Below are 27,182 nucleotides of genomic sequence, written 5' to 3' on the forward strand. Positions count from 1 at the left end.
CCATCTTGTTTTTCCAAAATTTTCCACTTTTTCTATTAATCGTTTACTACATTCTTCTAAGATTGCGAGTTTCAACGAAATTGGTTGGAAAACAAAAGAGTTGCAAAAATCACGTCGGTCGCCATCTTGTTTTTTCTGAAATGTTATAATTTTTCCCTACTCGCCTTCCCCACCCGAACACATCTCCCCTACATTATCGTATCGTTTTCCGTCTCTTTCTACGAGAATGAGACATTCAATATTCGCCATACAAAATGTATGGGAAAATAAATTCCGCCATTTTGAATTTTTTTTCTATTTATCGAGTAGACCTTTGGATCCTGATCCTCTTTTGCCACGAAACCGCACCTCCATCTTTTATACCCTCCGAGCTGGACGCCGGCGAAATTAGTATGGCGGCCATCTTTTTTTCACCATTTTGAATTTTTTTTCAGCTTTTTGGCAATTGGATGACGTCGTGAATGACATTTGCTCGAGCACCCCCCACCTATCTTCAATACCTTAAGCGGACCCTTCACCCGTCTCCGAAATCCTCAATCATCAGCTGTCTCCATAATTTTGGCTTACTAAGTTTTTGTTTTCTATACGACACCATCAGTGAAAAAAAAATTTTTCATACAAAATTTTACAGGAGTTTCTTAGTTGAAAATCTCGAAAATCTCCCCAAAAGTGGCAACACCGGTTGCATATCTCCATACTGCCAGCCGAGATACACAATCGATTCATACATATTGACTTTCCAAAATGTTGCCAACTGCCTCAAAAATGTGATCAAAATTTCTAAAAATTCAAAAAATTACAAAATGGCCGCCAACTCGTTTTGCAGAAATAAATTACATCGTTGTACAACTTTTCCAATAACTACAGGATATACCGCTCCCGATGACGTTTCAATTTCTCATCTCGCTCGCACCCACGCGAAACGATCGCCCCTGGAAAAAGACCATGTCGAAAATCACTTTTTCTTTGATAAATTCCAGTGTTGCCAGTCTCCGGCGACAAAAATACCCAAATGTCATTGTTACGAGCAAAACACATAATCGCTCATACTCGGATTTTGCACAAAGTCCTTATTTCGTTTTTTTACAATTTCCCGAAAATCTTGAAATTTCCCAAAAAATGTGGTAATTTTTTCCCACCGATCTATACCTCGAGTCCATACGTACAATCGCTTCATAGAAACCGAGTCGCTCCGATGTTGTCAACTTTGAGATATTTGAATTTTAAAATTGCGATTTTTTGTACGTCTAACTTAACGGCCGCCATGACAGCCGCCATCTTGAATTTTTAAAAACCACTCCCGTTCTGTCAAAATTCAGGATCATTGTGAGCGAATCAAGAAAAAAATAATTATTATCGATTTCCCGTTTCGGATCTGTGGCGCCGTGGTTCGGGGTCGAAAAATGAAAATTTTCAAAACGCTACGGCTCGGCCGCCATCTTGTTTTTCCAATTTTTTTTACATTTTCTGTTAACCGTTTACTACTTTCCTAAATAGTTGCGAGTTTAAACAAAATCGGTTGGAAAACAACAGAGCTGCAAAAATCACCTCGGCCGCCATCTTGTTTTTCTAAAATGTCATAATTTTTCCCCAGAGGGTTCCCGAAACCGAACACAACTCCCCCACATCATTATATCATTTTCCGTCTCCTTCTAGGAGAACAATTATGTCAATGAGTGAGTCAGTGAGTCAGTGAGTGGTAATCGAGCTATATATAGTATAACTAGTGTTTTGCTCGGTGCGCGAGCTGCTAAAGCAGCTCACGTGACGTGGTTGGGTTAAATTTATTATACTAAACCAAATTTATTTATTAAGATACACGATTCACCTCAAAAAACCCACAAAACGACACCCATTTCAACTTTTCTCTTAAAAAGTGCATGTCCGCCATCTTGGATTTCGAAATGAATGTCATTACCAAAATCAGCACCCTGGAAAACCCTGAAATCGACATCGATATTGTTTTTTGTAAAAACGGGGTAGTTGAGGTTAATAAAGTAGGGTGCGTGGGTGCGCGGACCACTAAAGTGGTCCGCGAGCATGCAGAGTTTGTTCCACTGAGTAGACCTTCGGACCCTGATCATCTTTTGCCAAGAAACCACTCTTCCATCTTTTATAGCCTCCGAGATAGACACCGACGAAATTTGTGCGGCGGCCATCTTGTTTTTCCAAAATTTTCCACTTTTTCTATTAATCGTTTACTACATTCTTCTAAGATTGCGAGTTTCAACGAAATTGGTTGGAAAACAAAAGAGTTGCAAAAATCACGTCGGTCGCCATCTTGTTTTTTCTGAAATGTTATAATTTTTCCCTACTCGCCTTCCCCACCCGAACACATCTCCCCTACATTATCGTATCGTTTTCCGTCTCTTTCTACGAGAATGAGACATTCAATATTCGCCATACAAAATGTATGGGAAAATAAATTCCGCCATTTTGAATTTTTTTTCTATTTATCGAGTAGACCTTTGGATCCTGATCCTCTTTTGCCACGAAACCGCACCTCCATCTTTTATACCCTCCGAGCTGGACGCCGGCGAAATTAGTATGGCGGCCATCTTTTTTTCACCATTTTGAATTTTTTTTCAGCTTTTTGGCAATTGGATGACGTCGTGAATGACATTTGCTCGAGCACCCCCCACCTATCTTCAATACCTTAAGCGGACCCTTCACCCGTCTCCGAAATCCTCAATCATCAGCTGTCTCCATAATTTTGGCTTACTAAGTTTTTGTTTTCTATACGACACCATCAGTGAAAAAAAAATTTTTCATACAAAATTTTACAGGAGTTTCTTAGTTGAAAATCTCGAAAATCTCCCCAAAAGTGGCAACACCGGTTGCATATCTCCATACTGCCAGCCGAGATACACAATCGATTCATACATATTGACTTTCCAAAATGTTGCCAACTGCCTCAAAAATGTGATCAAAATTTCTAAAAATTCAAAAAATTACAAAATGGCCGCCAACTCGTTTTGCAGAAATAAATTACATCGTTGTACAACTTTTCCAATAACTACAGGATATACCGCTCCCGATGACGTTTCAATTTCTCATCTCGCTCGCACCCACGCGAAACGATCGCCCCTGGAAAAAGACCATGTCGAAAATCACTTTTTCTTTGATAAATTCCAGTGTTGCCAGTCTCCGGCGACAAAAATACCCAAATGTCATTGTTACGAGCAAAACACATAATCGCTCATACTCGGATTTTGCACAAAGTCCTTATTTCGTTTTTTTACAATTTCCCGAAAATCTTGAAATTTCCCAAAAAATGTGGTAATTTTTTCCCACCGATCTATACCTCGAGTCCATACGTACAATCGCTTCATAGAAACCGAGTCGCTCCGATGTTGTCAACTTTGAGATATTTGAATTTTAAAATTGCGATTTTTTGTACGTCTAACTTAACGGCCGCCATGACAGCCGCCATCTTGAATTTTTAAAAACCACTCCCGTTCTGTCAAAATTCAGGATCATTGTGAGCGAATCAAGAAAAAAATAATTATTATCGATTTCCCGTTTCGGATCTGTGGCGCCGTGGTTCGGGGTCGAAAAATGAAAATTTTCAAAACGCTACGGCTCGGCCGCCATCTTGTTTTTCCAATTTTTTTTACATTTTCTGTTAACCGTTTACTACTTTCCTAAATAGTTGCGAGTTTAAACAAAATCGGTTGGAAAACAACAGAGCTGCAAAAATCACCTCGGCCGCCATCTTGTTTTTCTAAAATGTCATAATTTTTCCCCAGAGGGTTCCCGAAACCGAACACAACTCCCCCACATCATTATATCATTTTCCGTCTCCTTCTAGGAGAACAATTATGTCAATGAGTGAGTCAGTGAGTCAGTGAGTGGTAATCGAGCTATATATAGTATAATAATAATATGAAGGTCGCTACTTAGTTATAATTTTGAACTTAACAACTGATATTCAGCAAAATAAATAAAATAAATTTCATTTCAGTCATTGATTGATCCCAGACATGTTCCTATGGGGCTCTTAAGAAAGCTCAGCGGACGATGGAGAGAGCTATGCTTGGTGTTTCTCTATGTGATCAAATCAGAAATGAGGAGATCTGTAGGAGATTCAGAGTAACCGACATGGCTCAACGGGTCGTGAAGCTGACATAGTTTGAAAAAACGATAGAAGTTGGGGTCCCAAGGTGACAAAAATAGCGACCTCGCGCCGGAAAGCGCAACGATGCAAGACCCCACACAAAATCCCAGCCAAATAGGTTCAGTCATTCTGGCGGGAAGGTGTAACAAACATCCAAACTTTCACATTAATATGACTAGCTGATGCCCGCGACTTCGTCCACGTGGATTTAAATTTTCAAATATCCCAGGGGAACTTATTGATTTTCCGGAATAAAAGTACCTACCCTATGTCACTTTACAGTATACATGTACAAAATCGGATTAATCCGTTGCCCCGCTACGGTGTGATTGGAGGACAAACCAACAAACAAACATAGTTTCGCTTTTATAATATGTGTAGTGATATTAGGATACTTTGCTATGTATTACGGTGTACAAAAAGTGTATACATACGTCACTGCAAGAGCCTGGGGTCCACCAATAGTAAGCGATGTCGGTTGGCAGCAGTGATATGACGTCATACCGCCACGAGTCAGTACTGAGGTAGTGCTCCCTTAGCATCTCAGAGTCCCTCACCATCAGGCCCTGTTCCAAATAGCCTGAAAAGAATAACCTGGCTTCATCATCTCAATCGTTGGGACTGAGGACGGGCGGCCCCAATGAGATGAGTTTAGGCGATAGTCCACCATGCCAGTTAAACTCATTAATTATAGTGAGTCAACATTTTTTTGTACATTTTACAAAATACGAATTATTAGGCTAAATCGTAGTTCAATTTAGTAGCTCATTGACACTTAGTAATTAGAAAAAACCGATCAAGTGCGAGTCAGACTCGCGAACCGAGAGTTCCGTACTCGGGTATTTCTTGACATTTTGCACGATAAATCAAACACTATTAAGCAAAAACTGTTTAAGAATGTACAGGTATTTAAGTCTTTTCATATGATACCCCATTTTTTCATTAACACATTTTAATTTTTTTTGTGGTGTAACCATAAATTCACGATTTCGTAAAGCCCTTTCATACGATACCCCACTTGGTATAGTTATCTTACTTTGAAAATTGAAACACATTTTTTTTTAAATGATGTAACCACGAATTCGCGGCTTTCAGATTTTTTCCTTTAATAATAATAATAATAATAAATAGGCTTTATTGCTTACATATTGCTAGTGACAAACATACATAATATGTTATAAGTAAATTAAATCTATAAAAAAAAACTAACAATTGCAATAGGCCGCAAACTCAGCATGGCCGAGCATTGATGGCAATGCTCAGCGCTGGTTTTCAGTTTGCTCCAAAAATATTGATTAATAAAATAAAATAAAAACGCACCGCGCCCGTTGCGTTCCCTGCTTATTGATCAATATTAAAATGAATACAGTACAACCCAAAAAAGAACCTTAAAAACCGTACAGTAGAAAGAAAAATGAAAAGGAGAAAAAAGCACACACATACACATAACAAGCAAAAAATAAAATAAAAATAAAAACTAAACAAGATAAGATCTAAACAAGATGTCCCTTCCCAGCTCGGCCTAACGAATAATATTATTAATAACTTAAATAGTAGTATTATAGACAACAATAATAATAGTATGGTTCCAATTAATCAAGTATCTATGTATTATATAACTAAAATTATTTACATTATGCACTAGTCAGATATATGGATATAAATAAGACTAGGATAGAATATTTAGCATATCTAGCCTTAATTTCATTATTAAGACGTGTAAATAAGTAAGTTAGGTGTAAATAAATTTAGCTGCCTCGATCTGGTCATTTAAATAAAAATTCCTTAATTTCTTTTTTATTGTGATCTCGCTAGTAGGATAATTCCATTCCCGAAGCGGAGGCGGGAGATCGTTCCAAACCTTAGCTGCAGCAAAACGGAAACAGCCCCTGAATCCTGCCTTTTTATGAGTAGGTATAGCCAGCTTCCTTTTTTGCTGAAATCGAGTCGTGCCTCTGTCAACTCGCCAGTGTAGTCTGTCATATAAGTACGGCGGTCGCTTGTTAAATATTACTCTGTGAATCAACATTGCAATGTGTAAGTTCCTACGTGACTTCATACTAAGGATTTTATGGCTATTGATAACAGGTGTAATATGGCCTCTCCTTGGAACATCAAAGCAGAATCTAATGCATGCATTCTGTATGCGTTGAACGGCCTTTTCAGTCTTTTTGAGCAGTCTAGGTCCGTATATAGTATCACAATAATTAAAAGCTGACAAAATAAGAGATTCCACGAGTATCCGCCGGACTCCGACCGTCAAAAAACGCCTTACACCGTATAGTACTTTTAGCTTGTAGAAAGCGTTCCTTATCTTAGTGTTAAGATGTTCAATGAATCTTAGGTCTTCATCCATATATAGCCCTAAGTTTCTTGCGATAGCCACATTATCAATAGGCTCGCCTTTTATAGCTATATTTGGTTTTCTCCCTTTTATGATAGCTCTCTGATGCTTACTTCCCAACACCATAAAATTCGTCTTTTTGGCATTAAGAACTAGTCTATTTTCCTCCGACCATTTAGAAATATAATCCAAGTCCTTATTTATTAATTCTGCCGCTTCTGCTGTTCGTTCCGGGTTAAAATGGTAGTAAATTTGAGTGTCATCAGCATATAGGTGGGCATGGCAGTGTCGTATATTCTGGATAATATCGGCAGTATAAATTATAAATAGTAAAGGGCTAAGGCTCGACCCTTGTGGAGTACCCCGTGGAACAGTGTTTACCTGAGATAACAACGGTACTTTCACGTCTTCGTCAACTACCACATACTGTTTCCTGCAACGGAGGAACGAGCTAAACCAAGTACATGCATTCGAATCGACACCATAATATCGCAACTTGGCTAACATAAGTTCAACATCTATACAATCAAATGCTCTAGAGAAATCTAGCAGTATTAGTATGGTACCCTCCCCTCTGTCAGATGCAGACAGTATGTCGTCTGTGACTGATGTTAAAGCCGTTGCCGTCCCGTGGCCCTTTCTAAACCCTGATTGTACCGCTGGAAGCAAGTTATTTGTTTCTAGATACCTAGAGAGTTGGCTACATACCAGTTTTTCAATGATCTTTGACATAACTGGTAGTATACTAATTGGTCTTAGATCTTTGTAGTCTGAAACAGTTGCAGATTTTGGGAGCGGTACAACCTTGGCTAGTTTCCACCGATCAGGAAAAACATTTTTGGAAATAGAGGTATTTAGTATGTAAGTGATTATTGGCAGAGTCCGCGGTAAAGTTAATTTGAGCATGCTAACCGAGATGTCATCATGACCTGCCGAATTAGTTGTTATGCCTTTAATTATCTTAAGAACTTCCTTTTGCGAGCATACCTGTAAAGAGAACACATTGTCCGTACACCTATTTTCTGTAAATTTCTTTACTATCTCTGGTGGGACTGTAGTGCCACCAGGTAATGTTAAAAAGTGATCATTTATTCTATTAGGAATTTTTAAGTGTTCTGGTATATGAGATGGGGTTTTATGACCAAACGGGGAGATCTTTTTAAAGTGATACCACATTTTATTCGGCTTTTTTAAATTATTATTGACATAAAACGTGAAATAGGCAGTTTGCTCCCTTTTAATGCTCGCGTTTGTGTAATTTCTAAGGTTTCTATAATATGACCAGTTCGATTCCTCATTGTATTTGTGCGCTTTTTTTAATGCGTCATCTCTCAAATTCATCATAATTTTAATAACGTCTGTTATCCAAGGGTGAGGCTTCTCCTTACTTTACTTGTGCTATAAGACCTATCTACCTGCCTTTCATGATTCTAGATCAACGGGAAGTACCCTATAGGTTTTCTAGACAGACACGACAGACGGATAGATAGACAACAAAGTGTTCCTATAAGGTTTCCGTTTTTCTTTATGAGGTGCGGAACGCTAAAAATTACAAATTTTGTACAAAATATCTGTCACAATTTGTTTGTGTGTGTTGGCAACAATGCATGAAGCGTTAAATGAAGCGTGAAGATTTAATTGAGCGGCTGGTCCAATAGCCACCATGATTTATCATACAAAATTGTACCTTCATTCAAATTGCCGCTCGTACTTGCACTCATATTAATTTCCGTATGATGAATTAAGGTGGCTACAATATGACATTTAAAATTGTATATTTTTTGAAAATTATGATCCTCAAAATATTTTAAAGATCAACGTTTAAGCATCATCCTAATCTGCGCAACCAAATCGGTTACGCGGCGGGAACGTCAGCCATGCGTCAACTCCCACGATGTATTTTAATGGCCTCATGCACATTTACACAAGTACAACGCGATTTGACATGGTTTATAGAGTTGGACAAATAAAGACCACTAGAAAAAAACAAGGAACGTCAGTTCAAATCATAAATTGAGTTAACATGCTATATAACAGTATTTGAGAATACCTTTCATCCTGCCATCGTCGCTTTATCAACACCCGTCTCTATCAATGGCGATGAGGTTTTTTTTTATTTATTTATCTATTTAATGATTTTATTCGAAGAAAATTAAATTTGCTCACATATTTATAAGGTAAATATTGAAATTTCATATATTTAACCTAGGTACTTTGAATTGCAGTTTATTCAAATTTGTGATTAATTAATTGACATTCCTTGTTTTTCCCGAGTGGTTTTCAAATGAGCTTCGCGATTCGCATTGCAGCCGCGTAGGTGTGCAGACTGTGCACATGTAGATTCGCGACGTGGACGCTCTCGCATCCCGCGTTCATGACGCGTAAGTGTGGCCTTAGCTTTAGCGATGCCACAGATCAAATTGACACCCACACGCGGCGCGCCCTGCCATCAAATTTAGCTAACGCGTGGACAAACAGCGGCCGTGCCTAATATTGCACCGCTCGATTGCTGCGATCCGAATAATCCGATTACGTCCCTACCCGTATATACAACAATATACTGAAAAACAAGTGTAAATTAAAAATTTATAACACCCCCGACCAGTGAAGGTTACAGTAACTAGAAAAGAGCTGATAACTTTCACACGGCTGAACCGATTTTCTTGGATTATAGCTAAGAACACTCTCGATAAGCCACCTTTCAAACAAAAAAAACTAAATTAAAATCGGTTCATTAGTTTAGGCGCTACAGTGCCACAGACAGATACACAGATACACAGACACACAGATACACAGAAACACACGTCAAACTTATAACACCCCTCTTTTTGGGTCGGGGGTTAAAAATAGTTTGTAACCAAATAAACGTATATTTTTTAGTTTTTTTTTTCACGATTTAGTGCAATGTTCTAGCTCGGGAAAGAAATATTTCATACACCTAAAAGATGATGTTCATAATTATGTACGGAACCCTAAAAGAGTGAGGTCTGACTCTTGCTTGACTGGTTTTAACTTTTAAGGTTGGGAACTCTAAAGGGTGAAAGCGTCTGCATGAGGAAGGCTAAGGATGAAGTATAATGGCACTCACCAGAGAAGGTGTAAGGTTAAGTTAAGTACCTTCATGCATATGAACGATCGTGTCCATCAGGTAGATCGTGTCACAGAGGTAGTCCAGCACGTACCACAGCAGCGTCAGGTCGTCGAGCTCCCAGAACACCGCGCGACCGATGACGAACACCATGTTGTATAGGATGGCCAGTGAGACAACAGCCAGCCACTGTCAAACAATTAAACATTTCTAACTTTTTACGGACTACGGCAAAGCTAAAAGGAATGGTTATGATTTTTATGTTTAGGTTATGTTGCCACCATCTTGGGTATAATGCCTCGCTGCGGTGATCTGGATGAAGTTTTAGATTTAATTTAACTTATTTTAGTTTTTAATTTAATATTTTGATTTAAGTCTATTTTATTTAAGTATTAAGATTTAAGTATATTTATCTTCTCGGCATTCCGAACCAGTGGTAAATTATTTGACGATTCAAAAGCACTTGTAAAAGTTTATTTGAATAAAAATCTATTCTATACTATACAATTGTCAGTTATTATTAGTAAATGTTCGAATAAAATCAATATGATTACTATGAAATAATGCAACAAGAGTAAATTGAAAATTTATAACACCCCCGACAAGTGAAGGTTACAGTAACTAGAAAAGAGCTGATAACTTTCACACGGCTGAACCGATTTTCTTGGATTATAGCAAAGAACACTCTCGATCAAGCCACCTTTCAAACCAAAAAAAAACTAAATTAAAATTGGTTTATTAGTTTAGGAGCTACGATGTCACAGACATATACACAGATACACACGTCAAACTTATAACACCCCTCTTTTTGGGTCGGGGGTTAAAAAAAATGGTAAAAGAGGTCTAACTTACGTGATAATGCGCAGGCAGCGTCGGATCAAACGCAAGTCTCAGTCCACAGAAGAACTTGGATCTCTTCGCTTGGTATAGTGGTTCCTCAGGATCGTTGAAGGTCTCAGCTGCGAACTTGTCCAGGAACCAATCCGGGGGTATCGTCCGACCCTCGCCGCTGATGCGGTAGCGAAGGGTGCGCATCAGCCTCGAAAACTGACGACCAATCCAACTCCTTCCGGGTTCCGCATCACTTACAACCTGCTGGCAATATAATTTATTTAGATTCTGATGACCTCCCTGGCGTAATGGTAAGCGCTCTGGGCTTATTGGTGGGAGGTCCCGGGCTCGATCCCCGGGAGGGGTATAGAATTTAAAATTTCTTAGTCTCTGGTGGGAGGCTTCGGCCGTGGCTAGTTACCACCCTACCGGCAAAGTCATGCCGCCAAGCAATTTAGCGTTCCGGTACGATGCCGTGTAGAAACCAAAGGGGGTATGGGTTTACTTAAAACTGCCCTAAGGGGGTATACCCCTAAAAGGGGTATGCCCTTCCAAGTTAGCCCGCTTCCATCTTAGACTGCATCATCACTTACCACCGTGAGATTGCAGTCAAGGGCTAACTTATAAATTGACATATCTATGATAAATTGAAATTGAATTTAAATAAAAGTTCTTGGATTTCATGCTTTATCAAATCAACTGTCATGTCAAAAGTACGATTTTAGTTCTTATTTTGAAGGTGAACCGTATTTTTCTGACAGTTGACTCATAGAATTAAAATAGCGCGGGAGTTCTCACTCTGTACGGACTATACCTACGTGTTATTTACTAGAGATTTTTTTGTTTTCAAATTTTTCTCTTCCGATAACTCGATCATACCCTAACAACACAATAGAACCAGCAAACACCGTAAAACGGGTAAAATACTTAAACGGCAGCTTTTAAACATAACCTTATTGTGTACAAGCAAAGGTTCCACGCGGGGTTTACGACCCCCCATAAAAGTATAAGCTATTTAATCCCCCATCGGACAATCGTGAAATAATACAGCCTTATAAAACTGCATGTCATCTTTTTATGAGTGTTCGCTATACGTGGTTTGTATGACAAAGATAATTGAATCAAACATAACATACGACGCAAAGGAACCTTCAGAGCCGAAGAAAAGCACGCAACATTGCAGTACATTGCTTCATGTGGCCGTGACGTCACAATTGACTAGAAATCGCCCAGAATTCAATATTTTCAATTGCCCGTATAAGCGCACGTTTAGTACCTCCTTTTAAGTAAGAGTGAAGGACTTTTTTTCTATAACAATAACTTATTTCCAATTCCTCGAGCGCCGCCACCCAATAGATTCGTATCACCAAGGTGCCTCGTAATGAGACCAATAAAAATTCGAACCACGACACTATTTAAAAATAGCTTCCTGCGACGCCGCTGCGGGATCCGTTTTTCCTTGTGTATTAACCATTGAGCTAATAGACCATAGAGACGAAGATTTTAATATCATTACCATCAGCTCCTCTCAGAAGGAGTAGGGGTTGGCCATAGTCTACTCTGGCTAAATCTGGATTAGCAGACTTCACTTACCTTTAAGAACATTATGGGAACATTATTGAAAATAAAAATAAAACTCTCAAGCACTCAGATTTCTTCACGAGGTTTTTCCTTCACCGTAAAAGCAAGTTATATTTAATCGCTTAAAACGCACTTAGCTCCGGAAAGTTAGAGGTGTGTTAGAGGATCAAACCCCCGCCTCCCGATTAGGAGGCGGACGTCTTAACCACTAGACCCCCACTAGGTGGCCAGACGACATCAAACGAGTCGCAGGAAGCCGCTGAATTCAGGCGGCGCATAACCGTGGCGTGTGGATGTCCCTACAAGAGAGCTACGTCCAGCTGTTCTATTATGTGAATCTATAATGATGATGATAATGATATGGAACTGACGGAATAAATATTAAATAAAATGTGTAATTTTTCATGTATATGGTGCCCATCACCATCTTTCATTCTTATTACAATATCTTATGATTTGTATCATTTGATAAAGACACTGTAAAATCAGGACAAGAAAGGACGGACAAACAATTCGATAGGTCTTCTAGCACTTTGTATCATCGTACAGTTTGGGGTCGTCCTCAAACTGTACGATTGGCGCCTCTAGTAAATACCATCTCTGTGGTGTCAACTCTTTCCCAATGTTATTGAGCCCCTAACATTGAATCTGGTTGTTAGTACAATGCTTGAATTTCAATCAATCATATCCCCAATGTATTTTTTAAAGGTTTTTATCACTTATATATTAGTCGTAACTTGCAGTGATCCAATATAGTCTGGATGGGTGACTTCTGAGGCCCTAGACATCTAGCTTTTACCTACTCTGTATTACCCAGAGATCATATTAAACCTGATTATTATCACTAATATCTGAAAGAATCATTCATCTACATATACCATTCTTGCCAGAGTGAACTGGAGTGAGATGACTCGTAGCTTGACCTCAAACGTACCTAATCATTGAACATGAAAAACGTTTACGCTATGATTGAGATATAGGTACAATAAACTGCCAACCGACTTCGAAAACCAGGGTTCAATCCCAGTCACGCACTAAAAAAAATCAAAGTTACGTGCATTTCAAGCAATTAAATATATTATGTTATATAATAATACATCTATATTCGGAATACTTCGTCAGGATATAACATGTGGTGGCTAAAGATCCCCTAAACTCAATGTTTTCAAGCAGTCTGCCAATCTGCACTTGGCCAGCGAGCTGAAGTATGGCGTAACAGGGCTCTCTCCGTCATTTACTCCATACAATCGTAGTTCCAATTTAATCTGAATATTAAGCAACCAAAGTCAATAAAATTTCGCAGACGTATTCTAGAAACGAATATCTGTGCCTGTGGTGTTTTAGATTTTTCTAAAAATATGTAGTTTTAAAATTACAAAGGCTCAAAGATTTGTAAGTGATTTTTTAAGACCATGTAACTTTGAAACCGAGTATTTTAACGGAAATCTGAAAAACCACAGGCATAGATATTAGTTTCTAGAATATGTCTGCAAAATTTCATGGACTTTGGTCGCTGACAAATGAAGACATATTCAAATGAAATTGGAACTACGTTTGTATGGAGCGAGTGACGGAGAGACCCCACGTAAACCCCTGTCATTCTAACAGGAGACCTTTTCTTATAGTCCGGTCAATTTAAACCAAAAAACAAGAGTGAAATTACATAAATTCCCAACAAGCTGAAAATTGGTGAAATCGTTCAAAATTTAATAGTGGCATTAATAAATAAAGGGAATTTAGATTGCGACTACACTGAGCAATTTACTATCCTCGGTATAAATTAATAGGCAAATAAAGAAATCAGGTATTTGTCAAACGAGGTAAGATCAGGGCACTTCTTACTAGGGTTCGCAGCTAAGATCAAAGGTGTTCGGCCTTAGAATTTTCTATAGTCTATGCTTAATTGGTATTTATAGGTAGGCTATCAAATAGGTCTCAGTCACTGATCTCTACTAATACAAGCACGCTGGAACTGAGATTGCCGACCTGTGAAGCAACTTGGAACTAAATAATGATGATACATCTGCTAACACAAGGAGCATTTGACACAAAGGGTCAATTTTAATTCCTGGTACGCTCGGTGGGGCGTTTCCAATCGGCACAAAAAAATAAGTCTAACTAATTTTGTGTAGCATACCTCTTCCAACGTACTTGTATATGCCCATATCAGTGGTCTCAGCTAAGCAATAATGTAGCTAGAGGTAAATTGTAGGCAATTTTGTACATAATTATTATGAGAGAAAAGAATTGCCAGCGACTTAGCTCGTGGGGTTTAAGTTTTTGGGATCATTTGTTTTCTTTATAAATATACTACTAATATGATACCGTATTAGGTGGTCTGCCAATCTGCACTAATTAGCCAGTGTGGTAGACTATGGTCAAACCCTTCTCTTTGTGAGAGGAGATCCGTGCTCGGTAGTGAGCCGGCGGTGGGTTGATCATGATAAATAGCGTAGGCCATTCCTTACATAATATGGTACAAAGCCAAATTAAACCATATAAAGAGGCCAATAGGCTATGCAAACCTTGGACCTCCTCTCCCTTTCCAATTGACATTTTTGAAAATAAAAAAATCCTCATTTATCACACTAATAATCTTTAAATGTGGAAGTTTGTAAGTGTGTGTGTATTTGTGTAACACTTTCACGCAAACACTCTTCTCTATCCCCGGAGAGAAGTTAGTATAGGGCCTCTCTGTTACGTAAATCCCATACAAATGACAAAGATAAAAAAATCAATGAATATATAACTATTTTGAATCACCAAAAAATCACAAACGACACTATGTTTTCGAATTTAATTTCAAATGTTTTTTGAAAACATGTTAGTGTTTTGGCCACTCAAAATGGTTAACCCCACGTAATTTTTCGTCTCTGTCATTTGTGTAGGATTATGTAGTCAAAATTAAAGTCAAAATCATTTATTCAAAGTAGGTAAAATTGTACTCCTTTTGATGGTCGAAATTATTGTTTTTGTACGATATAGTGGTGATAATTAATTACGTAACTTGAAACTAAAGCTACGAGGGTTCCAAACGCGCCCAAGTCTGAGACGAGCCCACAACAAACTCAGCCGGAACTGCTGTACGGAGCTGCTGTAACAGAAAGAACCCTACACTAGTTCTTTCTTTGGATAGAGTACAATGTAAACCATGTGTAAACTAGGTGTTACGAGTATGTTCATCTTTAACACAGACCAAAATATGATGGACAGACGTTTAACAGCCAATAAAAATGCAAATAAATGCTATGACATCAGAGTCGCATTGAAAAGGATTATTTATTGAGTAGGCATATGACAATAGTAATAACGCGACCTGCTTGAGAATCGGTTCATTATAACGTAGTTAGGCGGTGGTACGATCGCACTGAGTTGTGTCAGAGGTTGCGTTCAATCACTTTTGAACAGCCATACTAACCTCATTAACCTATACATATAATATGAAAATCCGGCCAAGTGCGAGTCAGAGTAGCGCACGAGTCAGACTCGCGCACCAAGGGTCCGTACTCGGGTATTTCTTTCGACATTTAGCACGATAAAATCAAAAACTATTATGCATAAAAATAAACAAAAATCTGTTTAGAATATGCAGGTAAAGCCCTTTCATATGATACCCCACTTGGACTTGGTATTAGTTATCCTACTTTGAAAATTTAAACGCATTTTAATTTTTTTTTTTTTGTTGATGTAACCATAGGCCATAAGGCCAAAATATTGACCACAACTACAATTCACGACAGTTAGGGAACCTCTAACAAAACGTCAAGCCTTCGACATCACTGGCAGGCGGGAATTGTTAGTACATTTGAGGCAGGCAGCCCTAAAGTAGCCGCATTTTTTTTTTGATTTTACGTAACCATAACCTAAAATTTGACATATCGTCGATTCAGGATCAAACCGACAGTTTCCTCGTAATAGTACGAGGAAACTTTCGGTTATAGAGTCACAATACTATCAATTTATGCATGTTAAACCACTGTCTAATAGCGAAAAAACACAAAATATTTACAAGAGCTAAGTACCTATCAAAGCTACGAGAGAATCTACAAGCAAATAATTGAGATAAAAGCCCAGCGCGCTGGATCTAAAATCTTGATTTTACTTGTACGTTCTCTCCGTAACGTTATTATTATAATATGAACTATCTTATGCCCGCAACTTCGTCCACTGAATTCTAACCCCTGTTTTATTCCCTTAGGGGTCGAATTTTCAAAAATCCTATTTTAGTGGATGTATACATCATAATATAACAGCTATCTCCAGGCCTAATTTCAGCATAATCCATCCAGTGGTTTGAGCTGTGCGTAGCAGTCAGTCAACTAGCTTTTCCTTTTATTAACCCCAGACCCAAAAAGAGGGGTGTTATAAGTTTGACGTGTGTATCTGTGTATCTGTCTGTGGCATCGTAGCGCCTAAACGAATGAACCGATTTTAATTTAGTTTTTTTTGTTTGAAAGGTGGCTTGATCGAGAGTGTTCTTAGCCATAATCCAAGAAAATCGGTTCAGCCGTTTGAAAGTTATCAGCTCTTTTCAAGTTATTACTGTAACCTTCACTTGTCGGGGGTGTTATAATTTTTTAATTTACACTTGTATATTTAGATATAACTCTAGTAGGTAGTTTTTGTATTTCTGTTACTTATTAGAATTTTTTAATGAACTCCCACTTAAGATTCTTTGTATTAATTAAACGGTGGAAACTGAACTGGCCTATGCAATAGCTTATTTGTATTAGCTTTTTTTTATATAACTAAGTTGTTTGTTTTCCTAATAAATAAATAAATATAACCCTCCTGAATACTCTCTCCGGACGAAGTGTAAGGAGCAGGTCAAGGGTACATCGGGTGCACGTGTTTCAGTGACGTGCAGTTTAGAGCCGGCACCGAGCGTTCCTTCGTTGAGCTATTAAACCGCATTCATTATGTACCAGAACATTATTCTTGTTTAGTGAGACATCCAATTGTCCAGAACCTATATAAAAACTAACTATAAACGCTGAAATATAGTACAATAGGGTCAAGTTGGACTGTTTATGAAAAGTATCTCAGTCTATTATTTACATAACTAAAATGGAATCTAACCTAAGACCTCGACGTCTGCAGTCGAACATGCTAATCCCTAGACCAACGAGGCTGACAAGCTAATAATATTGAACGAGCAAAGCCACTATAACTTTTACATATACCTGTAGTGTGTAGTAGGATTGTAGTATAGTAGTAGAGTATAGTATAGTAGTAATCAATCAATCAATCAATTTATTTATTTGCTGATACAGCAAATAAATAAATTAGTAGTAGTAGTGAAGTAGAGTAGTATAGGTCGAGATCACAACCGGAGTGGGGACGCCCCGCACACCCGCACAGCACCCGAGTTTCGTGCGGGTGTGAAGGCGTTCCCCCGCCTCATACCTCGATTGCCATCGCAACCTGTCGCGAACTATACATACACATTAACAAAAACAAATTAATGAAATGCTCTTCCCGTTTACGACACAACAAATCGATAGTGTCTACTTCATGGTTGACGAAATAACCTCCACGGAAGGAAAAAGTGTTTAGATAGCCTTCCTAATACGGTATTTCCAAAATAAATTATTTCTCAGTGATTATAAATTAGAGGGTCTTCCAAAATACGTGAAATCCACGCCCTTTGTTGCATTTAAGTGTAATAACCATTTTAAATTATTAGTTAAACTAAAAAGGCACGTCATTGTGACGTCACATGCCAGTATTTCATAGAAACTCGCATACTAAACGCGTGCTACTACTAACCTATTATGCATGCATTATATTTTACTCGTACTTAAAAACGTACTCTACTATTATGCTGGCTGCTGTGCAAATAATTAAGAATCGCCTCATTGATTAGCATGTTTGACTGCGGATGACGAGGTAAGGCCAAATTCAGATACTTATTGGATTTTTCTGTTAAGAAATTCTCAGTACAAGTCCGAAGTCAGCTTTTCACCCCCGTGCCTCGGAGAGCACGTAAAGTCTTCGGTCCTGCGCCTGACCTCTCTCCGGTCGTGTCAGATTTCCGTCCAACCAGGTTATAGGAAAACGTACAAAATCTTACACCAGATCACGGAAAGAAAAAAATTATATAGCCCTTGCCGGGAGTCTAAACCGATGTCCCAGGCTCTTCCCGTTAATTACTAAACAAATCGATAGCGCCTACTTAACGAAATAACCTCCACGGAAGGAGGAGAGCGGGTATTACGCCAGCCACATATTATCAGAAATTCTCGTCAGAAAAATATCTCATGTGCGCCGGAAGGCACTCTGCTCATACGTAATATAATATGTCCTAGACCTCATTAGAATTTCGTCGAATTGGATGTACACTTAATGGTCCCGCAAGGTGTCGGGCAGACGATCCATACTTTTAATATAACAAAATGCGAATGTGTCTGTCTGTCTGTTAGCTTTTTACTGCCTTCCAATTAACTGATTTTGACGAAATTCAGTTCAGAAATAGTTGGACATAGGCTACCTTTTGGCCCGGAAAATCAAAGAGTTCCCGCGCGATTTCAAACACCCATCTGTTTTACCGATTTAAGCGAGGTACAAAAATAGCTTGCATCCTGGGAAAGGACACAGGCTACTTTTTATACCCGAGAATCAAAGAATTCTTACAGGATTTTTTTTAAACCTAAATGCAAGTCATCTATTTGATGCAGAGAGGATTTTGTTCGAAGTCCTCCTGCTGCACTATTGTCGTACCTACTCCTAACAAAAGCTTTTCGCTTAGTTGGAGGGGAAAGGGTAATATTAGTCATGATAGACATGGCTAAAATTTTTTTTTTTTTAAGAAATATTTGCATCGTGGAGATGGATAGGCTTTACAAAGAAATCACACATGATTGTTAAAACACCAAAATCCACAATTCAAATTCGTCTAGATTCTGATAATATGCGCCTGACCTTATACTCACAGCTTAATAGCTCCGCAAACAGACCTTCCGTGCAAACCTTAGAGTAAATATAAGCTACAGCTACCAGCTACAGAACAAGCCTTGAGACGATGAATCATAAGCAAGGATAAATGATCACCGTAATTTTCATTGCTATTGTGATCTCAAGGCTTAAAAAGCAACAAAACAGAAATGTAATGTATAGGAAAGAGCATTTTTGTGTGGTGTGAAAAGAAGTGGAAAAAATCGAATATTTTTTTTAAATTCTAAATGTCAACAAGTGTAAATTAAAAATTTACAACACCCCCGACAAGTGAAGGTTACAGTAACTAGAAAAGAGCTGATAACTTTCAAACGGCTGACCCGATTTTCTTGGATTATAGCTAAGAACACTTTTGATCAAGTCACTTTTCAAACAAAAAAACTATATTAAAATCGGTTCATTAGTTTAGGCGCTACGGTGCCACAGACAGATACACAGATACACAGACACACAGATACACACATCAAACTTATAACACCCCTCTTTTTGGGTCGGGGGTTAAGGGTCTTGTAAAATACGTAAAGTCCACGATTGCAATGAGGAATTCAATGCACAATTTTGAAATCTCTGGGGCTACGGGCTACGAGCTATCTACGAATTCGAAAGAAACGATGCGCATAGAGATTATGCTTTGAAAATCGTAGCAGAACGAAATTCTCGGGTAAATTACTGTATCTAAATATAATAAGTAAGTACATATATAAAAGGAAAAACTGACTGACTAATTGACTGTACCCTCAGTATAAGTATATTTTATTTCTCACCAATTTCGATAGTATTTGAGAGTCGAAACAAAATAACGTCAAAGTAAAATTAAAAAAACTTTTAATGCGACGCGACTTTAGAAAAAACGGTTCTGCAAAATCGGAGTAAGTGCGAGCATCTCTCTCATTTAACTTTGACTCTTAGGTGTTATGTGTATTTTAAGCAATTAAAATATATCAGTTGCTTTAACGGTGAAGGAAAACATCGCGAGGAAACCTGCATGTCTAAGAGTTCTCTATAGTTCTCAAAGGTGTATGAATTTTGCTAAACAGGCCCTTATGTAGGAGTATGGCAGGCCCTTCTTACCCTTACCCGTGCTGTGGGCTGGCGATGAGTAGGGTACGTCTAACTAGTCAAATCAGTAACTTTTTATCAAACGTCAAAACACGCGCTTAGTATGCGAGCTTCTGTGAAATGTGACGTCACAATACGTGACGTATTTTTTATCGATAATTCAAAATGTTTTTTAACCCCCGACCCAAAAAGAGGGGTGTTATAAGTTTGACGTGTGTATCTGTGTATCTGTGTGTCTGTGTATCTGTGTATCTGTGTATCTGTGTATCTGTCTGTGGCATCGTAGCGCCTAAACGAATGAACCGATTTTAGTTTAGTTTTTTTTGTTTGAAAGGTGGCTTGATCGAGAGTGTTCTTAGCTATAATCTAAAAAAATTGGTTCAGCCGTTTAAGAGTTATCAGCTCTTTTCTAGTTTTCTTGTAGAAAAGTAGGTTAGATAACCGTTAGGTTCATAATATTATGTCAATAGACAAATGTCAAGCTGTCAAGATGGACGTTGCCTAAATACATAATTATTTATTTGAAAATGATGTTTTGGAAAACTCAAATACTTTGGATCGTCGGGGGTGTTATAAATTTTTAATTTACACTTGTTACACTTCAAACTTGCAAAAGTCGTGAATTTTACGTATTTTGGAGGACACTCTATGTAACAATCACTGAGAAACAATTTATTTTTGACATAGGAACCATTCCTATTGATGATCATGTTGATGGTGATGATTTTCAATACTTCGACTCACCTGTCCCATAGAGCTCCTGAGCTGGCAATTATTATGAATCGCGAACACTGGACTCATTTTAGCGACCGCGAAAGTTCACATTGCAGTTCAAAAAAAAAGCAATCAGCTGCGATTAATTAGAGATCTGTATCAGTAATTGTAAGGAGTTCGTGTCACGACACCGCTTTGCCACTTCAATTAAGACACCCACTAAATAAACTGATAGGGTATATAAGTCTATGCGAGTACTTCACTAACCGCCCATCTCTCGCGGAGTCTTAAGTTAAAATGAGTTGGGATGAGGATGCTAGTGATACGTACGACTGCCTATGATGCAGTCTAAAACATAAATGAGGCAATGAGCTGAACTTAAACTTGTGTACTAACTTTGTGTCATAGCCCAATAATACGGCACGTCGCATGTGACCTGTTGCAGATCGTAAAGCGGTTAGGTAAGTAGATTCCTCCGACAACAATGTTTTTTATTCATATACATACCTATATATAATCTTTTGGATTTGCCGTAGTCGGTAAAATAAAAACGCGCGCGACCATTCTGTCCTTCATATTGACAACACAGCACTTGCAAATAACGGTTCGGAGAAATGGACTCCCAAGGAGCTTTCAGACACGACAAAAATAATTTTCAGGAAAATTTTCATTGGAAGTAGGTATGTTTTTTGCTAAGGATTTTGGCAGTACTTGCATGAAAATTTAGAAAAAGGTACAGTTTTGTCACAGAGTAAGGAGTACGTTATTACCTACCAGAGGTTCGGTAATCATGTGGTAAGAGAGGGACCCGAGATGACCCCAGAAATTCCGGGACCTATATGGCAGAGTCAAGGCAGTATTTACCACGAGATAAAAGGTCAGAGTACTGTGTCTCTCCTTATTCTGCAGTCTTGTGGTCTGCAACACGCGACTTGTCGGCTTGTGTTGTGGGATTAAGGCTGAGATCTACAGCACAAGTTGTCTTTGCTCAGACTTAAGTTTCAGTTAAAAAGAGACAGATTTATATGAGCGATATACCGCTGTTTCGTTTTAAAAGTGTTTTAAGTCAGAGCTAAGTCAAAAGGCTGAGATAGAGCGCACTTTGACTTTGACTTTGTTTCAGTTAAAATGAGACAGATTTATGCAAGCGGTATAACGCTGTCTCGCTTTAACAGTGTCTTAAGTCAAAGTCAAAGTGCGCTCTATAGATCTCAGCCCAAGAGTCGAGAGTGGGCAAAGCGAGTGAATCGCTTTGACTTACTGACCCGATTCCAATGAGCTGTAAAAGCTGATACGACAGCGCGTGTCTGTGTACGTCTAATGGACGTGTATGGAGCCTCTAAAAAGCTCTAAACGCATTAGGTTGATCAACTTTTATAATTAAGGGATGTTATTTTGGCGTTTTTCTTTACCTTCTTTTTGTATTGAAAATGTTTCAATAAAACTTATCTAATTAATGTACAAAACATGCCCGTGTAAAATGGTGCCAAGAATACTGGCTGCATTTCCACGCTAGTCACCCTAACGTAACAACGGCTACATAACAGGGCTCTCTCCGTCACTCGTTTCATACCATTTCATACAATCGTAGTTCCAATTTCATTTGAATATTAAGCAACCAAAGTCCATGAAATTTTGCAGACATATTCTAGAAAATAATATCTGTGTCTGTGGTGTTTTAGATTTTTCTAAAAATATGTAGTTTTAAAATTTCAGGGGCTCAAAGATTTGTATGAAAATTTTAAGACCGCGTAACTTTGAAACCGAATATTTTAACAGAAATCTGGAAAACCACAGACATAGATATTAGTTTCTAGAATATTGATATGAGATTCTAGTAATCGTTAAAGATTTTATTAACAACTAAGTAACCAGCCACAGCGCAGCGGGCGAACAGCCGTCTGCTTGCCGCGTAGTAGATAGGATGTCGCAGGTTCGATTCCCACTCATGAAAAGTCACATTTTATATTTTGTAATTTATCCTTTTAATGTGGCATAGGTGTCGATTTAAAATAGGAAACGAGCGCATTCGCTAATTGACATCGTGTGTGAGCGGTTCAGTGTTAAAAAGATGCAGCAACTACCTGCATATGTGATATTGGTCAATTTGTGATGTAGATATAAGTTCATTTTTGGTATCTTAATTCGGAAATCGTGTTGTGCACAAATGGAAGGGGTAAGTGCTAGGCTTAGACGATATAAACGACTGCCCATTGCAATTTATACGTGGCGTATTACAATAGTCTTTTATTTGTTGATAGCCTAACGCCACGCCCTTCTACCGCGGGACCTTAAAATAAGGACAGACAACATTGTATGAACGAACCCTGAGATAGTCTGAGGCTAGCATCTTTGGTGTGGAAGGGAGCCTGATTTATCACCCTAATCGAAGTCCCTCCTGGCGCTCAACTGTATGAATAGCATAAATAAATTGAATTATTAAATTGGACTTTTATGTGCTTCACCTTAACTCCAGCATCTACCTGCACTCACGGACCTAAGGAACACATAACATATGGCGCCCACGTAAAATAATAACATTGTGATTGTGATAGATTTACAGTGAAATAAAGGTGAACAATAGTTATTCCATAAGTTCGTTAGTCAGTGTAAAGATTCAATAAGGCTATTATAGAATAATGTCATGCACCCGTCGGCCAATGGACACTTACCTACCTACACAATAAGTTTGTGTAACCCGCATGATACTTAGATAATAGCTATTGAAATACATACTTTGTCTACCTACAGTTTACTAGCTATTTATCCAAATGAAATGGTATTTTGCCTAGGCTCGTTACCCACCTTGTCAACACAATAGAAGTAGGTAAACGTAACAAGAATTAATAGGTATTTAGGTTGGTAATATAAGGCATGTTACACGCTAAGTCTTAATAATTTTATTTTAGTAGATAAAATTATCTGACTTAGCTTATGTGATTTTTGTGTTAGTTAATGGTAAATTATGAATGTTTGTAGGTATTGCATGTAAATTATGAATGTCTGTATCGCGTATATGTTATTGCTTGTATTGTGTTAGTTTATTATAGATGATAAATAATTGTACTGTATATAATTGATTTGGTTTCATGAATTATCGATCGCTTAATGAAGTTTTAGAGAAATAAATACGCACCTAGTATTATAAGAAGAATAATTAAGTCTTAGGTGTGGTACTTCATAGGAAGTAATACTTAATGGATTTCTGAATTATTGGTAATACACTTGTGGAATGTTTTATATTAAGTAACTAGTATTGACATTTTTAATTGAAATAGGCTATAACAGCTACTCATAAGTCATTTTATTTGTCATACGTGATCACCTTACTAACTTACTAAGATCTACTTACTAAGATACTATTAAAATGGATGTAAACTTTTTACTAAAAGATGAGCTGGAATTCGAACTTGCGAGTCGAGGGGTTTATATTAAGAGCGTTGTCCCGATTTTGAAAAAGTTATTAAAGGAATTAATGTCCTCGGAAGAAAAAGGTGACTACTCATATCAGATTAAAGCCCCAAAACAAAGCTTTGAGAATCCTACGGGTGAGTTAGACGTCTGTAAGTCAAAGATCGAAACTTTGACAAGTTACATTTCAGAAATTACAGAAAAGCCGGATAGAAATTTATTTAGGCGCTTAGTTTCAAGATTATATCATGTTAAAAATAGAATAGATTTTATAGTCCCGGATTCAGATAAAGCCACAGAACGGAGAGAAAGCTATAGAATTAAAATCGATAATTTATTAGCGCAGCTAGAAGAACAGGATGATAAAGTTGAAGAAGAAGGAAATCTTACCTCAGATGATAAGCGAATTTTACAGGAGACTTTAGGTACAGCTGGGGAGACAATTATAAGGAAATTAGAGAAAGAGTCACAAGCCGGTCAGCACTCAAGGGACACTAGTAGGCAGGATGATGAAGCTGATAGATCGGTAAACTTTGAAGATAAGCTGGAAACATCAAAACTACTTGCCACAACCATTAGGTCTAACAAACTTGTTCGCTCATCGACAGTTACTGAATATGAGGATCGTAAACGTAAACTAGTTCCTATTAATCAGTGGGGAGTAAAATTTTCAGGAAATAATAATAAAATCAGTGTGAATGCATTTATCGAAAGGGTAAATGAGCTTAAAGATGCTAGAAATGCTTCGGATAGGGACTTATGGCAGTACGCGATAGACTTCTTCGAAGGTGACGCATTGATTTGGTATAGAGCCAATAGGGAGAATATTCTGAGCTGGGAAGAACTGACGTTATTGCTAAAGAGAACGTTTGAGCCTCCATGTTACCAGGAAGAATTATTGGACGAAATTAAGGCTAGAACTCAAGGAAGAAATGAGTCTGCTATAATTTATATATCGATAATGCAAAATATGTTCAACAGGTTACCGGAAAGAATTTCAGAACAAAGGAAGATCACAATCATTTTAAAAAATCTACAGCCTTACTTTCAAAGGGCCATGTGCAGAGATCACTTCTCCTCAATGGGAGACTTAATAAATGTACTTAGAGTGCTGGAAAGAACAAAGATAAGCTGTGAAAAATTTGAAGAACCAAAATCACGAAAGAACACTTTAGAACCTGACCTCGCTTATAAAGCGGAAGAAGTGAAGGAGGTAAAGATGGCGGACACCACTATTTTGGCAATTAAAAATAGCATGGTTGAGGGAAATAAGAAACGTTGCTGGAACTGTAGAGAAACAGGTCATCTATTTCGGTCATGCACAATTCCAAAACAACGTCTGTTTTGCTATAGATGTGGGCGGTTTGGAATAACCTCAAAAGACTGCTCTTGTAAGGAAAACGAGGTCGGGGAAAGCAAGAAACCTGCCAAGTGAACTTTCCCCTAAGTAGAAATAGTAAAGAATGGCAGGATTGGTTAGGCGTAGTTAGTAACATGTTCGGCTTTAAGGAATTAGGTCACCTCACGCTGTCTAAAGAAAATGACAACAGATCATATGTGTTGTTGAGCATCCTAGAATATAAATGTATGGGCCTCTTAGATTCTGGGGCCAATACAACAGTAATCAATCCGAAATTTGCAGAGATCTTAAGAATATTGGGATTAAAGTCATACCATAAAAACACTACCATAAACTATATCTCGACTGCGGATGGTACCAAACATACAATATTGGATTTCTTCGATGTTCCGGTCAATTTTGATGGTCAGTCTCATGTAATGTCAATGCTGGTTATGCCTGGGCTAGTGCAAAATATACTATTGGGAAAGGACTTCTTTGATTTATTTGGCATCACGTTTCAGTTCAAAAGTGACATTATGCTTAAAGAGGGCGAAATAAATGCCATCAATATGAATAAGGGTAATACGCTAATATCACAAGATGACCTAGATGAGTTTCAGCACGATGAACTTCTAAAAGTGATTGATGAAATGAAGAACTCTATAGGTGAAGGACTAGGCAGAACACATATAATCAAACACAATATTGATACGGGTGAGAATAAAGCTATCTATCAAAAGCCATACAATTTCTCACCAGTCATAAGGCAACAAATTGAAAAAGAATTAGATGATATGCTTGAAAAAGATGTTGTAGAACCTTCGTTCAGCTCATGGTGTTCACCTGTCCTCATAGTAAAGAAAGCTAATGGTAGCAATAGGTTATGTTTGGACAGCAGACAACTCAACAAGGTCACCAAGAGAGATACATACCCTTTGCCTCGCGTGTCTTCCATCTTGGACAGTCTACGTAATGCTAGGTATTTGAGTACGATAGATTTAAAGGCTGCCTTTTGGCAGGTGCCATTAGATGATTCTAGCAAGCCGAAAACAGCGTTTGCAATACCAGGTAGGGGATTGTTCCAATTTAAGGTCATGCCATTTGGCTTGGTCAATGCCTCGCAGTCACAGCAAAGACTAATGGACATGTTGTTTCAATCTAAACATGAAAATGTGTGGGCATATCTAGATGATATAGTAGTATGTTCGTCATCCTTTGAAGAGCATTTAAATTTACTGCGTTGGGTTACGGGTGTCCTTAAAAAGGCCAACCTGACTGTAAATATGGAAAAATGTCAGTTTGCCAGATCTTCGTTGAAATATTTAGGATATATTATTGATAGGGAGGGGTTAAGGACGGACCCGGATAAAGTTTGCGCTATCCTAAACTTTGCCAAACCGAAAAACATTAGGGAACTTAAAAGGTTTATCGGATTGGCGAGTTGGTATCGCAGATTTGTAAAGGACTTCTCTGAAATAGCAGCGCCATTGCACCAGCTAACTAAAACAAAAGGGGTTTCAAAATTTAAGTGGACACAGGAAGCGGACAAGGCGTTTCTACAATTGAAAACACTTCTGACCACTACTCCAGTTATTGCATGTCCAGATTATTCTAAGCCATTTTTCATACATTGTGATGCATCCAAGAATGGAATTGGAGCGGTGCTATGTCAAAAATCAGATGACGGGGACCAAGCAGTTGCATATCTGAGTCGTAAACTTAATAAGCATGAAGTTAAGTA

At 38.1% G+C, this 27,182-nt stretch overlaps 1 protein-coding gene across 1 annotated transcript in view; it reads right to left on the reverse strand.

Annotated features, from left to right (window-relative positions):
- LOC123880633 (cyclic nucleotide-gated cation channel subunit A-like) overlaps nucleotides 1–20,994 on the reverse strand; it is a 34,230-nt gene extending 13,236 nt beyond the window's left edge. Inside the window, exons 1-4 of the mRNA XM_045928845.1 lie at nucleotides 20,719–20,994; nucleotides 10,402–10,644; nucleotides 9,579–9,738; nucleotides 4,552–4,697 (exon numbers count right to left, since the gene is read on the reverse strand). Of these exons, the coding sequence (XP_045784801.1) occupies nucleotides 4,552–4,697; nucleotides 9,579–9,738; nucleotides 10,402–10,644; nucleotides 20,719–20,775 (606 nt within the window). The 5' untranslated portion in view covers nucleotides 20,776–20,994. The remainder of the gene's footprint in view (nucleotides 1–4,551; nucleotides 4,698–9,578; nucleotides 9,739–10,401; nucleotides 10,645–20,718) is intronic.
- Between the last annotated feature and the right edge of the window lie 6,188 nt (nucleotides 20,995–27,182).

This window comes from Maniola jurtina, chromosome Z (genome assembly GCF_905333055.1).
Source record: "Maniola jurtina chromosome Z, ilManJurt1.1, whole genome shotgun sequence".
Lineage (NCBI taxonomy): Eukaryota > Metazoa > Arthropoda > Insecta > Lepidoptera > Nymphalidae > Maniola > Maniola jurtina.